This window comes from Cyprinus carpio, unplaced genomic scaffold, assembly GCF_018340385.1.
Source record: "Cyprinus carpio isolate SPL01 unplaced genomic scaffold, ASM1834038v1 S000006459, whole genome shotgun sequence".
Lineage (NCBI taxonomy): Eukaryota > Metazoa > Chordata > Actinopteri > Cypriniformes > Cyprinidae > Cyprinus > Cyprinus carpio.
In genome coordinates, this window is record NW_024879140.1 from 257,501 (window position 1) to 272,858 (window position 15,358).

The 15,358-nt window shown below is 41.5% G+C and overlaps 1 protein-coding gene across 6 annotated transcripts in view; it reads right to left on the bottom strand.

Moving 5' to 3' along the window:
* LOC109068736 (histone deacetylase 4-like) overlaps positions 1-15,358 on the bottom strand; it is a 35,438-nt gene that overhangs the window by 18,542 nt on the left and 1,538 nt on the right. For all 6 annotated transcript variants that reach the window (XR_006159247.1, XR_006159248.1, XM_042754105.1 and 3 more), the window contains exons 2-7: positions 14,594-14,707; positions 9,870-9,932; positions 2,989-3,224; positions 1,905-2,055; positions 1,612-1,732; positions 1-94 (exon numbers count right to left, since the gene is read on the bottom strand). The exon at positions 1-94 is cut by the window's left edge and continues 25 nt beyond it. Coding sequence is in view for 4 of the 6 variants with exons in the window: in XM_042754105.1 (XP_042610039.1) it covers positions 1-94; positions 1,612-1,732; positions 1,905-2,055; positions 2,989-3,224; positions 9,870-9,932; positions 14,594-14,615 (687 nt within the window). In the remaining 2 variants the exon portion in view is untranslated. The remainder of the gene's footprint in view (positions 95-1,611; positions 1,733-1,904; positions 2,056-2,988; positions 3,225-9,869; positions 9,933-14,593; positions 14,708-15,358) is intronic.

Consider the following 15,358-nt stretch of genomic DNA (forward strand, 5'->3'; position numbering starts at 1 on the left):
TTTGGAGTCGTAGACGCCCAGTGCAGGATGGTTGTAGGTACTACCGCTGGTCTGTGGAGGGGAGCTCTGATCCAAAGAACTGTGCTGAGTTTTCCTGCACAGAAAAAGCAGGCAGACAGTGAGAAAGAGGAAAAGCGTTGGCAAAAACAATGAACAGATCCTGATACAGTCTCTCCAGCTTCATCATCAGAATAAAGCTCAGCCTCGTGAATCGCTGTAGTTATGCACTGCTGTGAGTTAGGGTTAGTAGAGCTGGGTATCAATTCACAAGTTCTCGATTCGATTCTCAAATTTTATTTTTTTTGATTACATCCAGTGAATATAGTTTTAATACAAATGCTATTGATATTTCTAAAAAATGAACAGTAAACATCATTTTACAAATGGTGAATTTATAAAAAGAAATTAAGAGCCACAGGCCTGTATTTTAAACCTTTTCTTTTTTTGTATAGGGTCATATAAAATGTTCCTCTTAATTTTTCTGGTAATCAGATGAAGGCATAAAACAATTTAATCAATTTGAAATTTAATCAAATGAAAAACCCTTTTATTTTTGGCAAAGAAAGTGCTGCAAAACAAAAGTTTACTGTTAAAATTAAAAAGAAAACAAATGTGATTATTCCTTTAAAAATAAAGATTTATTAATATTTATTAATAGTAGTAGTAGTAGTAGCATTGTTGTTACATTGAGTCTTAAGACTGCTAAATAGTAATATATATTTGTATGTTTTATTGTTTTTTGGATTTTTTGTGTTTTGGCGTGAGGAACTTGCAGCTGCTGTGTATGTGATATGACGGTAGTTTTGTCAGATTAAACGGTAAAATGCTAATGAAGTGACTCTCAGAGCAGTTGGGGACAAAATTTGTGTATTCATATCATCCACGCTTGTGTAAACAAAACTCATTTATTCATTCATTCTCTGCGGAAATTATGGCGCCTTTACGCATGATGTCAAATGCTTCCACACATTTGTAGTGTTACTATATAATTTTACCTGAGCATTGCAGATCACACATATTGCTTTGTTGTTGGTTCTTGTCTACAGTATCTCCGCCATGATAAGCACTGAATGAGTGACAGGCTTTCTGTTGTAACATTGCACAAAGTGAATAAGAGGGTGACATCTAGTGGAGAAGACTAATGAAAAGATTCACATTAATCAGATCTTCTTTTAAATGTTTGCTGAAATAATTACCAGAAAGGATCGATTCGCCGCTTTTGAGAATCAATATCGAATCGACATCATTTTTAAAAAACGATTAATCGAAAAAAAATATTTGCCCAGCCCTAAGGGTTAGGGTTATGCAACATCGGCTGCAGGTTCAAATCCCATTTTCCCTGCACTTTCCCCATCTTTATGAACTGCCTGACACATTAAAGTCAGAAAGCCCATGTGGTAGTGTATTTTGACACCACAAATGGTGCTGGATGTTGCTTCAGTGTCTTCCAAAATGTAAATGTTTAGAAATGGTGGATTGATCTGTTCTCGTCGTCAAGCAGATACACAGGTCTGCTGAACTGTTTGTCACTAGGACCAGTGTTTTCATCCATTTGCTCTTGAATAACTAACACTAAATGTTCTTAGATCAGAAGCGTGTGGCGTTTCTTACCCGCACCAGTAGCGTGGGTTGTTGGAGATGCAGTGGTTGAGACTGCGCTGAGCGAGTGCTTTCTTTTTATTCAGAACAAACTCCTGCAGACGCATCTTCACCTCTGTACTGGCCACCGCACCTGTTCACAGCGGAGCGCAGGATTTACCAAAGCTCCCCGTCAGAGAGACTCAAAGAAAACTGCTGATCACAGCTTTCTTAATATTATAGTGTAACTGACGCATATTATCAGTGGCTTCAAAATTATTTTTTTAATTCGAAGTAACACAGTCAAAAACTCATAGTGAACTCACTCTCCTGGCCACGTTCTTTGTTCTTGAGGAGCTGGAGCTTCTGCTCCCGCTGCTGTTTCTCCAGCTCCTGCTCCAGCCGGTGCTGCTCCATCTTCCTCTGGTGCTCCAGCAGCTCCTGCTGATGCCTGAGGGCCAGAAGCTCCTGCTGATGCTGGTGAGAGAAACACACACACAGGTTAACAGCTGGTTGGTTTGGGGTAGAGGTTAAAGCTGAGGGACAATATTTGTCAGGTGTCAGATTCAAACCCAGCGAGTTTTAATTGGGGTAGAGGTTAAATTTGGGAGATCAGCTCAGGCTACTCCAGACTGAACCTGCGATCTGCGACATGACTACAAATCCATACGACTAGGTCTTGATTTTAACCATCATCTGAACACGCCCCACTGCTTCCCAGATCACCAAGTCAACAAAATGGAGCGTCCACCGCGTTCAGCACAAGATTTGATTCATTTAACTGGACATCGGCCATGTTTTCTCTTCTTTAAGGGCATTTTGTGCTCAGAGGCAGTGAACTCCTGCCAAATGACTGAAAGAGTGAGTAACGTTTACAGTAAAGCCTTTCACAACCTGTAGAAATGAGCGGCTATATCACACTACATATTTAAAAGATGAAGAGACCTCAGGATGTGATTGACACACACCCAGCATCGCATGAAGAGCAATAAACACACGCCACATGCATGCATTATGTAGTCAGTGTGCTGTAGGGTGTGTGAGCATTTAACCCCGGTTCAGACTATACAATTTTGTTTTGTTGGTTACGACAGTCACTGTGCAAGATTACATGATTTTGACTCCTTGATGACAAAAAAAAAAAAATTAAACATGCTAGACTTTCTCTGATGACGTCGTGAAGCATCGCAGACTTGGCATCGGCTGTCGTCCACTATGACACACTACACAAGATGAATACCCACGACAACCTACGTCCAGCAGATCGTGCTAAAATTAGGGTAAAATGTGTAGTCTGAACTGATCTTTCGTAGGTGTAGCAGTCAATTCATAGAAGCTTTCATTAAAAGTGACGGCTGAGAAACTTTAACCAGCTTTAACCACTACACCCCACCAGCGCTAGGTCCTGACCTTCATGTGCTCCTGTAACTGGGCCTCATGTTGGCGCGAGAGCTGCTCGTGTTTCCGCTGGAACTCGACGATGAGGATCTGCCGCTGCAGCTGCTGCTTGTGTTTGAGCGTCAGCATCTCCTGCTGCAGCTGCTGCTCTCGGCGGGTCGAGTCCAGCGTCTGCGTCTGCTCCATGCGCAGGTCCATGGGGATGGCGGCAGGAGGAACCCTCACGGGCAGAGCAGAACTCAGCTCCACTGCAGAAACAAGACAAAACACACTGACGAGACGAGCGCAGAGACACAGACTCTAACAGGCCCAAAGCAGGACAGATACAAGTCTGACATCAGATCAGACTCGGCCACAGAAAACACAACATCGGATCAGAGCCGTGCAGCAGTAAACAACCCACTGCTGCTGACAGGCATCACGTAAGCAAACACACACACGTCCCGCAAGGGTGGTTTTTGTGTCCATCTCGGGGACATCTCTGTCAAGACCACTTTACGTTCTGTGCTGCTGAATTACAGAAAACTACTGATGAACAAGCAGCAGCTCAATCACAAAGAGTAAACAAACACTAAAAACAGAAAAAACAAAAACACATTCATGATATAAATACATTGGCACAGGTTAGATGCAGAATAAAGTTGAGCTCACCACACGCCTCTGCAGCACGAGCACGTCTGTCTGTTATCTGTGTTTCTGTGTGTGTGTTTGTAGCGTAGGTCCTGCCTGTCTCCGTTGGAGTCGCTCTCTAACTAACGCTGCTCTGTCAGCGCTCAGACCGTCGGACTCTCATGACATCACAGAGCCGTCCCAGACAATGCTGACACGCTTTACTCTCATCTGGCATCCTCATCTACTGTTGACACACGTGCATGTGCATGCAAAAGCATACAGACACACACACACACACACACACACACACGTTCACAGACAGACACACACATGCACAGACACAAGTTTTTCAGACATACACACACACACACACACACACACGTTCACAGACAGACACACACATGCACAGACACAAGTTTTTCAGACATACACACACACACACACACACACACAGCGTGTTTTACATTGCCATGGCGTGTTGATGCATGGAATCCTGCAGTCATGCAAATGTTTCACTTCTACAACAGCTAAAAGTAATGCTGTCTTCACAAGCTATCAGAGTTATCGTAAATACAAGTTTCCTAGTTGGAAATTGGACAAGAACAGCCTCTCAAGTCGTATTTACAACTGGGAAAATCTGAGATAATTTTGATTCCTGAGTTTACGAGTTGGGCAGCCATAAACTTTAAACATGGAGGAGGAGACAAACATAGCTGTAGTAATGTAAGTTTTATTCCTTGTCCCCCCACAACATCTACATTGCTTTCTCTTGTTGTTACAGTCATACCCATTTACATATATAAATAACTATTTGATGTAAATTGTATTTATATTGTATGCATTTTACACTGCAAAAACAACATTTATTTGACCAAACATTTGGCATTATCACCAAGCTGAAAATCTAAATAGTGTGGTGAATGTTTATATGGTTACCAATGAATGGAACGCTACGATTTATTCAAAATCTGTTGGATATTGACTAAATATCTTCAATACATTTTGGCTTAAATAAGATTCCCCAAATAAATTAGCTCATTAACGGGCAGTCCTCCATGGTTCCTGTTATTTCTGATAACAAAGCACTTGAATGTGACAAACTCGCAATTATAACTTCAGAAGGAAATTTCCAGTAGCACCTGAGCTTGAATGAAAGCCTGATACAGCTACTGGTGCGTTACAGTTATGTGAGCTCTCTCCTGTTCAGTGCAAACAGTAATGCTTTTGGAGACAACGTGCTGCCAAGAGCAGAGCGTCCAGACAGACTTTGATAAGCTCTCAAACACTTCTTATCACACCGAGCCTGGACTCTGACCGACCTCAACATCTCACACGTTTCATTCAAAAGGCAAAACAAACCCATCCATCCATCTATTCTGCAACAACGTCTCGTGTGACGGACCAACACCCAGTCCATCATCAAAAACAAACCCTTCCCTACAAATCACAGACAGCCATCAGCGTGGAAACAGAGCTTCTGCTCTTTATATTCATACACAGCGTGTCTGTCTGCAGCGTCTGGACCAAAAGCAGTGCTTGAACACATGGCTCAGACTACAGCCGACTGCAAACAAACACATGCGTTCTGCGTGAGAGGAGTTAGCCGTCTATATCAGCAGCTATCAATAGTATACATTTGTCATTTAAAAGAAGAAACTGAAACAAGGATATACGAGATAAACGCAGATATACGAAATGTAAACAAAGCAGTGCTAGTTTACCCTTTTGAATATCAGTCATGTTAACTTTCTTCGTTTTAATCGGCTCACGTTGTTATGAAAAGATTCACATATTGGAATGCTTGGCTAAGAGCATGTAACCCTCTGTCTGTTCCACCTTCATTTACTTACTGGTTTTCATCACTTTGACTTTTATTCTCAGGCACGGACTCGCTCGCTAAACTGAACATCCAATCAGAGTTTTGACTCGCACCGACGCCGATTCAACACCTCAGCGGCGAGAGACGAGATGTGGAGCACACCCAACAAACTAGACCCACAGACGCCCACTGACGGCCGACCGTCGGCTTGTGTCCCGGCCTTTAGACATCAAGCGTTTAAGTGTTTCCGTGAGATCAGTGACATCCAATTCAAGACTATTTCACAGATTCTTAGAGATCAATGATTAATCAGCAGCAACAGCATCTGAAATATTATATGACAAAACTGATCTGACATCAGGATGAACCAGACGCTCAAACAGGACTTCATTTGGACACACTTTCGGCTTTCTAGGATGTTGGTGGTCATGTTGCATAACATTTTGACTGTTTCCAGCGCAGAACAATCCCTCGTGTTGTCAAACGAGCTCCACCAGACGTCTTGTCAACTTAATGGCTCAATGCTACATGCAGTCTTCCCCGTCTCTGTCTCTCTCCTGGTTATGAGCTCCATGTCGTTTCATATTACTGGGATATTTGTGCTTTAATGTCTGAAAACTGTTTTGATGTGTGTTCCTGATGGTTTGGTCTCTGCTCGTTAGTGCTAATGGGTTTTGGGTGAGCTGAGGGGCGGCCGACCTCGTTTCTGTCAGGAAATCTGTAAAGACTAAGAATGAGGGAACTAAACAAGTGGCTAAACTGTTAAGAGCGTCATTAACTACATTAATAAGCCATTAGAACCAGCATAGAAAGTAACATGTTCAATTCTGCAGGACAGTGCAAAGACAGAGATCTGCAGATCGTGTTGTTTTTTTGTGATTATGAGTTGTGAGACACGAAGGGCTTCACCAAGACGTGAACCTCCTCAGCGGCACAGCAGACAGACTTGAACTACTTTATTGCGATGCTGCTTTCGTTGGCAACGGTGCTCGCTGAACGCACAACAAATTTTGTACAACAGAGCACTGTAACTTTGTGTTTCTTTAACTGTATTTTATTTTGATAATGAACAAGCTGCGTTGTCACAAAAATATGTTGTGTCTGTGTGCGTGTGAGGTGCCATCGCGATGGTCCAACGCTGGTTGGTTATACAGATAGAAGCAAGACATTATTCAAAACTATTAAGCTTTTGCAAAATAAATAAAACTAAAGCTTTTTCAAAATAAAGAAAACTACTTTCTGCTGTCTCGTTTTCCTTTCCAAGAACTTTGAAACGAGCTTCTTTCGTTTTGTTAATCTGTCAATGATTTAAGTGACATTTTGTGTATATGCCTATAAGCCTAGGTGCGTGTGATCTGTTGAATCCTTCTTACACTATCCTTGGATAAACTCTAACGCTGGTGCATTGCCATTGGGACTTAACGATGAGTTCAGCTGAGCGGGCATTTCACTCACTGGTTAACATACCAATTTGAAAAACTAGTGGAATGCATAGTCGATATAAAAAACTGGATGATGAGTAATTTCTTACTGCTAAATTCTGAAAAAACAGAGGTGTTAATTATAGGACCTAAAAGCTCTGCATGTAATGACCTAGAACGCTGTCTAAGATTCGATTGCTGTTCTGTCAATTCTTCATCATCAGTTAGGAACCTAGGTGTGCTATTTGATAGCAATCTTTCCTTAGAAAGCCACGTTTCTAGCATTTGTAAAACTGCATTTTTCCATCTCAAAAATATATCTAAATTCCGACCTATGCTCTCAATGTCAAATGCAGAAATGTTAATCCATGCGTTTATGACCTCAAGGTTAGACTATTGTAATGCTCTATTGGGTGGTTGTTCTGCACGCTTAGTAAACAAACTCCAGTTAGTCCAAAATGCAGCAGCTAGAGTTCTTACTAGAACCAGGAAGTATGACCATATTAGCCCGGTCCTGTCAACACTGCACTGGCTCCCTATCAAACATCGTATAGATTTTAAAATCTTGCTTATTACTTATAAAGCCCTGAATAGTTTAGCACCTCAGTATTTGAACGAGCTCTTGTTACATTATAGTCCTCCACGTCCGCTGCGTTCTTAAAACTCTGGCAATTTGATAATACCTAGAATATCAAAGTCAAACTGCGGGTGGCAGATCCTTCTCCTATTTAGCGCCTAAACTCTGGAATAATCTACCTAACATTGTTCGGGAGGCAGACACACTCTTGCAGTTTAAATCTAGATTAAAGACCTATCTCTTTAACCTGGCTTACACATAACACACTATAATACGCTTCTAATATCCAAATCCGTTAAAGGATGTTTAGGCTGCATTAATTAGGTAAACTGGAACCGGGAACACTTCCCATAACACCAGATGTACTTGCTACATCATTAGAAGAATGGCATCTACGCTCATATTAGTCCGTTTCTCTCTTATTCCGAGGTCATCGTAGCCACCAGATCCAGTACGTATCCAGCCCAGATGGTGGATCAGCACCTAGAAAGGACCTCTACAGCCCTGAAAGACAGCGGATACCAGGACAACTAGATGAGCCCCAGAGACAGATCCCCTGTAAAGACCTTGTCTCAGACGACCACCGGGACAAGACCACAGGAACCTGTTGAGTCCTCTGCACAATGTGACATTTCTGCAGCTTGAAATTGAACTGGTTTTGTCTGGCCAGAGGACAACTGGCCCCCCGACTGAGCCTGGTTTCTCCCAAGGTTTTTTCTCTATTCTGTCACCGATGGAGTTTTGGTTCCTTGCCGCTGTTGCCTCTGGCTTGCTTAGTTGGGGAAACTTCATTTACAGCGATATCGTTGACTTGATTGCAAATTATTGCAAAGATACTATTTAAACTGAACTGAGCTGCATGATGACATCACTGAATTCAATGATGAACTGCCTTTAACTGTCATTTTGCATTATTGACACACTGTTTTCCTAATTAATGTTGTTTAGTTGCTTTGACACAATCTGTTTAGTTTAAAGCACTATATAAATAAAGGGGATTTGACACTCACTCACACAAACAGAAACACAGAATCATACACACACACACACACACCACTGAGGAGCATCCTCAAAACAATATGATCGTGCTTCATTTGTTTAGAGGGGAATCAACGTTAAGATTGAACACAGACACAAAAAGAGATGGTTTAGGTTCACTAAGTGTTACAGTAATTTTCATGCTACTGTTTTAAAACACTAATGCACGTCAGTCTCCATCTCTGTACGCTACTTAAGACCTCATCTATAATTCAGTGCGCTAAATTCAGGCGTTACACTGGGATGAAATGAATATATCATACCTCTCCAAACAAAGCATTAAAAGAGCTGAGAAAACAATGCTAAATTACAAATCCACAGACACAAATAACAGATAAAGATGACAGACAATAATCCAGATCCATCTCAGCTCCTACATTTATGCAAAAAAAGAAATGTAAACAAAATGTATATGAAAAACTGAATAAATATCTTCACACATTGGCAGTTGGTGCAGGAACACTGGAGATGACAGTGATGAGAGACGGCAGACTGTTGGACAGCACTGACCAACCTGATGAACAAACAGGTTCATTTTTACAGGTCAAAGTGTCAGATTTTGTCCTCAACTGGCTTTTCTTCAGTGGCGACTCAGTACCAAAATTATTTATCATAAAAAAAAAAAAAAAAAAAAAAAAAAAAAAAATATGTCCTTAACATCTGTCTAATTGAACTAGATTCTACCAAATGACAGATAAATGTGTGTCAAAATACTGTGTAGAGTTGGGAGATGTCTACAAATTTGGCATTGGACGATGTACTGTGTAGAGTGGGGGTCTGTCTACATCATTTAGTGATGCGGTCTACACTGGATGCGGCGCGGCGTGACACCACAAATCCCTGAAAGTAAACTGCTGCCGCGTTCTATTTATGACGTGCAGACACAAATTTCAAATGATTTTCAACGGTCGCTTTGTCGCGTCCAGTGTAGACCATCTTTAGCTGATGTGGTGTGGCGCCACACGACAACTGTCCGTCCGGTGTAGACGGTGTAAGGAGAGATAACTGAGGATGATGGCGAATGATTTGCAGATCCTCAGTACCACTGACAAACATATAATCTTGTAAAATGTGTGGCAAGTACTGCCGCTCTATAGTATAATCAGAGTAGGTACAATCACGAATCTCGAAATTGATAGTGAAACTAAAAAGCGATCATGCATTCAAAAGGGAGGGGGGTGGGCCGGGATCTATCAGCCATCGCAATGGACGATGGCATCATCTATAGGCCCAACCCTAATACCGTGCAGTTTGATTGGACTCACACAACCTTTGACAATGAACAACTAGAAATGTTTCCTTCAGTCTAAAAAGTTCATTTATAAGGCTATTCTAACAATCCACTACATTTGGTAGTATTTTATTTGTATTTAGCATGTTTTGTCTCGTTCCTGCTGGAGAATCGTCATGAAGATTAGACAGTTACCTGTGGGAATGTGGTCAAACGCCGACGGCTTCAAAAGCTCCACAGTCTGGTCCATCTGAGAGTCTGAGACAGAGACAGAACATGACTCAATGAAAAAATATTCTGTGGAAATACATATTTTGCAATCAAAACAAATCATAAATATTTCATATTTTCTGTAAATGATCAAGCAGTGAAGGAAAAATGAGATTTCTCCTGCTCTAACAGTGACAGCTGGTGATTTAGTTTCCCCTTCATTGTTTATTACACTTTGGCATGTTAAACTGTTCTTTTCAACAATCATGCAGTTTTTAAGTATGGAGACCTTTACGGTGAGTCCAGTGACAGCCGCTGAGCAGTAGTGTGGTAAATAACAGTGTAAGTGAACAGTAAAGCAGCAGTTGCAGCACTGCCCCTTCTCTCCTGCAGCAGACAGTAATTACAGAGAACATGAAAAGGCTTTTCACTTCTTCACAGCAGCCCAACACAGCAAGACACGGCTATAAATAACCCCAGAGAGAGGGAGGGAGGGAGGGATGGATGGAGGAAAAGGCTTGAACCAGTGCAGCGGGCATCATCAGTATGCAAGCAGACGCACAGACCACACTCTCCTTCCAATGAGACGCTCAACACAACATACTCAATCTCAGTTCAATCTCTGGCTATTTTTAGCAGCCATCATTAGCTTGATATTTACCACACAGCTTTTTCCCTTTGTAACACAACAGCAGAAGCACTGACTCGGGTTTCCATCCAGAAAGGGAGAAAAATAACAGGTGATTTCCCCAGGGCAACAAATCCTCCACAAGCTTCTATTTTTGGGAAATTTCTAAGGACTAGACAACCCCAGGAAACTGCTTTGATGTTCATCTAATGAGGCCCCATCGCAGCGAGTGCAGAGCCGTGCGCATCAGGGAATTCTGTTTATATGCGTGCGTCTATTTTTAGCAGGAAGCAGCCCAGGTGCTCAGAGCCGCTGCTGTTTACACGCAGGATTGTGTTTGCTCTCTGACACACAGTACGGTTCATAACAACAAGTCTGCTGATGAACCGAAGCCATTAGGGTGAGCAGCGAGTTCAATATTACAAGACATGTTAGTATTTACAACGTAAAACTGCAAATCAGCCCACTTCATCTACTGCAGCTTAGTGTACGAAACAAACATGTGCACAGCGAGAAAAAGCATTTTATACAGCGGTCTGAACAAATGAGACACTCAGGCAGGTTTTAGTGAGTGACATTACACGTGACCAACAGCAAAGCGCCATTAAATTAAGGTTAAAATTTTTTTACCACATTATTCCAGAATTGACTGCTACGGTTTTAATTTTTTTAAGACTTTATTCAAGAATTTGCTGAAGCTGATATTCTTTTATTAGGTGAAGTATCAAGAACATGCAAAAGCTGCTACTCTTTTTTTGATGTGGATGTATTTTTTTGATGTAATGAGGAACATGCATAGCCTGTAATTGATACGTGAAACTGATATGTGTTTTTTTAAACCAAGATGACTAAATGGATCACTTTGCATGCCAATGCGTTGGACTACTAACAACATAAGAGAGCTGTGGTTAGGCATCACCCCACTGAGCAACAGGTATGAAACCTGAGCCCGGTTTCATGGAGCAAAGCACCTTCAGAAAACCACAAGACAATAAAACGACATGTTAGCCTTGTTGTAGTAAAGAAACTGACAGCAGAACAGAGCAGAGTTTCCTACGCGGCATGCAAAATGGCAATTCCCAAAGCAAACATTTAGCCATATACTGACAGCTGCTTTTGTCCACAGCAACACCACTTTGACTGCAATAATAAATGATGTTTGCTGGTGGAGAAAGTATTGAAAACGCCCTTATGTGCTGATGCTGTGGTTTAGGGTGGATGTCCCTAGGTAATGATGTGATAAACACAAAAACACACGCAACCTTGATGCTAATGTGTGTTTTAGTCCAAATGTCAGGGTGTCACTGTGGGCAAATCCAGCTGATATGACCTGAAGAAACACAGCTCACGAAGGCTGACGACGACCTCCTTGACACTTAGACATTCTCTACGGCAAACAAAGACTTTGTTCTCTGTAAGAGTTCAAGTTTAACCCCCTAGTTTTTCCTGACCAAAAAAAGATTAGCTTATATACTAGAGACAATCTAGTCTACACAACTCTGGTTGTCTACAAGGTCTACAATAAAAAAAAGACTAAATAACTCAAGCTAAAGTTAACCCCAACCCCGCTGTTGGTCCCCCTGTACAGTCTCTCGCACAAAACACAGACATCTGCAATTCACAAGTGGACACGTTCATGTGAAAACGTAAATCATTGTTTATTTTATTCATACAAGTGCTTTAACTCAACCGGCATCTGTTAGCAGGCTAGAATGAGAGAGTGAAACCATGTCACCTCAGATAGACGTGATTAAACTTTCAACATGCCTTCTGAGCTCAGAGTCCATTCATCAGGCCTCTAGAACAGCTCCACATTCTGATATGAAAACGCTAGTCACAACAAGAACAAAATTCTCATGTCACATATAACACGACTCACTTGCTATAACATTTTCAGAGGCTATTTCATCTGGTAAATGTTTTTCTGTATTAATGCACGTGCACAAAGGGGTACCATATGCAGATTTCACTGTTGAAAATAATGAGACGTGAATAAATTGTTTGTGTTATATATGATGTTTTGATTACACATGGCAGGATTAAAAAGATGCTGGAAAAACACATGGCAGTGACATTAATGGTGATATATGAGAACATGCTCACTGATCTGGGTCAGATCCTGATTTAGCATCTGTGCTGTTCACTTTCTGTCAAAGGGGGCATTTTTCTAGTCTGCTAATAATCAGACGGACCTGAACAAGCCTTTCTTGCCCCACAAAAAGGAGAAAGAAACAGAACGTCCAGCAGCTTTAAATACCATCCTGTGCGTAAGATTCAGTACTGAGCGTCTGTTCACACCACATTATACAGAACAGAGCCTCTGCAAAAATATCAAATTCACACTACAAAAAATGCACAATATATTCAATAAATATTATGTACTATATCGACACTGAGACTGAGGTTTTTCTAAAGGAACACTGTGCAAAAGCACCAATACAATGTAAGAAAATATTTCTGTGAATTTATAGTATTTACTAGGCGTTGGTTGCCGTACTGTCACAATAATCGCTGCAGCATCTTAAACTGCTTGATCAGTGTGTAAAGAAGATCTGTTATTCAGTCATTTCCAGATAGCAATCATTATGTGTACAGGAACATGATCTGATATCATTAGGATCTTTACATCAGTGTCCAGAATGGACACAGACAAATGCCTAAAATGTCAAAAGTTGGGATGGCAGTGATGGTTCTGTGTAGACTGTAATTGGACCGGTCAGATGTTGGCAGAACATCCAGTATCTGTTCCTCTCTCGCCGGGTGCCCACCTCGCTGGCTTGCTTCGGTCTCGTTTGTCCGGACCGACCGCAATTAAAATCAGCACGCTTCCATGCGTGATCTGCAAACGAGGCTCAGGCGCTGGGAAGCCTTCCTTTGTTCAAAGTCTTACAGAGGAGCAAACAGCTGCCGGACGGTTCGGGGACCTGCTGTCTTCTGGAGGGACAGAAACAATCGGCACACGTGCGGGATCCACAAGGATCTATAAACAGCAGCGAGTTAAACTGCTGCAGCGCTGAGCAGGATTTCAGTACTCTGATAAATATAAACATGAGAAACGGATCAGAAGGAGGGACGGGACTAATAAAACAGGACAGTGAGAGCGCCGCTTTTCATCGGCTCACAGTCTGTCACAGTCTGACCAACCCTGATGGATGATGGAGTCCACATCACACGCTCAACCATGTATGCTAGAGATTATAAAAATCATGCAATTCATTAAATGTCCTTCACACAGGATCTTAAGCACCTGAAATGGCGAGAAGCAAAACGATTTGTTAAACATTTAATAAAGAACATTCTTAGAAAAGGGAAAATTATGAACAGAGAGGACAAAAATAGAGAAAACACTGTGACATTTAATTCATAAATTATTCCTTAATTCCTCAATAAAATGCTCATTAAAGGGATACTCCATCCCAAAATGAAAATTTTGTCATTATTCACTTACCCCCAGCGTAGAGCCATTTTGATAATTTTGTGTGTGTCTCTGGTGGTTTGCGTTGTTCTGTATCAGCTGCACCACAAAGATACGTTTTTTACGTATATTTACGCTTTGGTTTGAAAGCAAACAGTGCATCAGCACAGCGGGGCTGATACAGAAGAGCGTACGCCGCCTGTGTACTGCTCAGAATCGCCAAAATGGTGCTACTCTGATTTGGAGAGACACAGAGGAGAGGAATTGTTGAATAAAGTCGTTTTTTTTTTGTTTTCTTTGTGTTTTCTTGTTTTCTTCATAATAAACACACTCTAACGTGCTTGATTATTATCACTTTAAAACTACAGCAGGGTTTCTGTAGCGTAACTGGTGCTTGAGATCGCTGCGCTGTGTTTGATTGGAAAACCCATTACATCGTTAAACGAATCCGGGATTACCAGCGCTCAGGCCAGAAGATGAAACCCATACCCAAACATCAGTGAAGAGGCTTTGACCACTTTTGCTCCTTTTCTAACCCTAACAGCCTGACGTCTCTTCATCTGCTCACAGATCTTATTACACACTGCATGTGTCAAGCAGAAGAACCAAACGCATTACACATACAAGCACAAAAATCACAATCATGCGACGCACAGAGACATGTACCTGAATGATTCTGGGAAGTCATGATGTTTGGAGCGGCTGATGCGTCTTCAAAACTTCAGATTTAGTTCCAGCACAGCAGCGGTTTCTCCTCGTCTCGACAAATCCAGCCAGCAGCTGTTAGAAAACAGAGATCCATGAACTTAAGCTCTTATTTACGGACTGGACTCACAAACATCAAACACAAACCATCAGTGAGAGAGAGCAACTTCACATGCATCACGTCTGCCATCATTTATTGTTTATGAACAGTGAGATTAAATAAGTTAGAGAGAGAAACTTCAGTTGGATAGAGTATGTTAACATGCATCACGTCTGTCCCTGATTACCGCTAAATCACCATCACCTGCTTTCAGATGGAGCAGCATTTAATAGACAGAGCCGTAGTTCACTGACAAGCTACGCAATATCACGCTTATTATTGAAAGCGATTCATCTGCGATAATGAACGCGATATTGCGTAGCTTGTCAGCCCTAATCATTTATTGTTTATGAACACTCTCAAAGTCCTCCAATACATTAAGAAGCAGCTCTGCATCTCTAACGGAATATGTATATATAGTTTTTACAGAAGACCAGGTCAATTGTTTAATCTCAATTGTTTTTATTTACTCAAATACTGCAATTAGTGAACACTAACACTTCTTATCATCTGAGATGGGCTTCTGTTAGTGAAACCCTGTGAAGGTAGTGAAATGACGGATCAGTGAATGAAGTGTTAATAGGCTGCACAGAAAAGGAAGTGGAAACAGAACTGCACTTTATAAC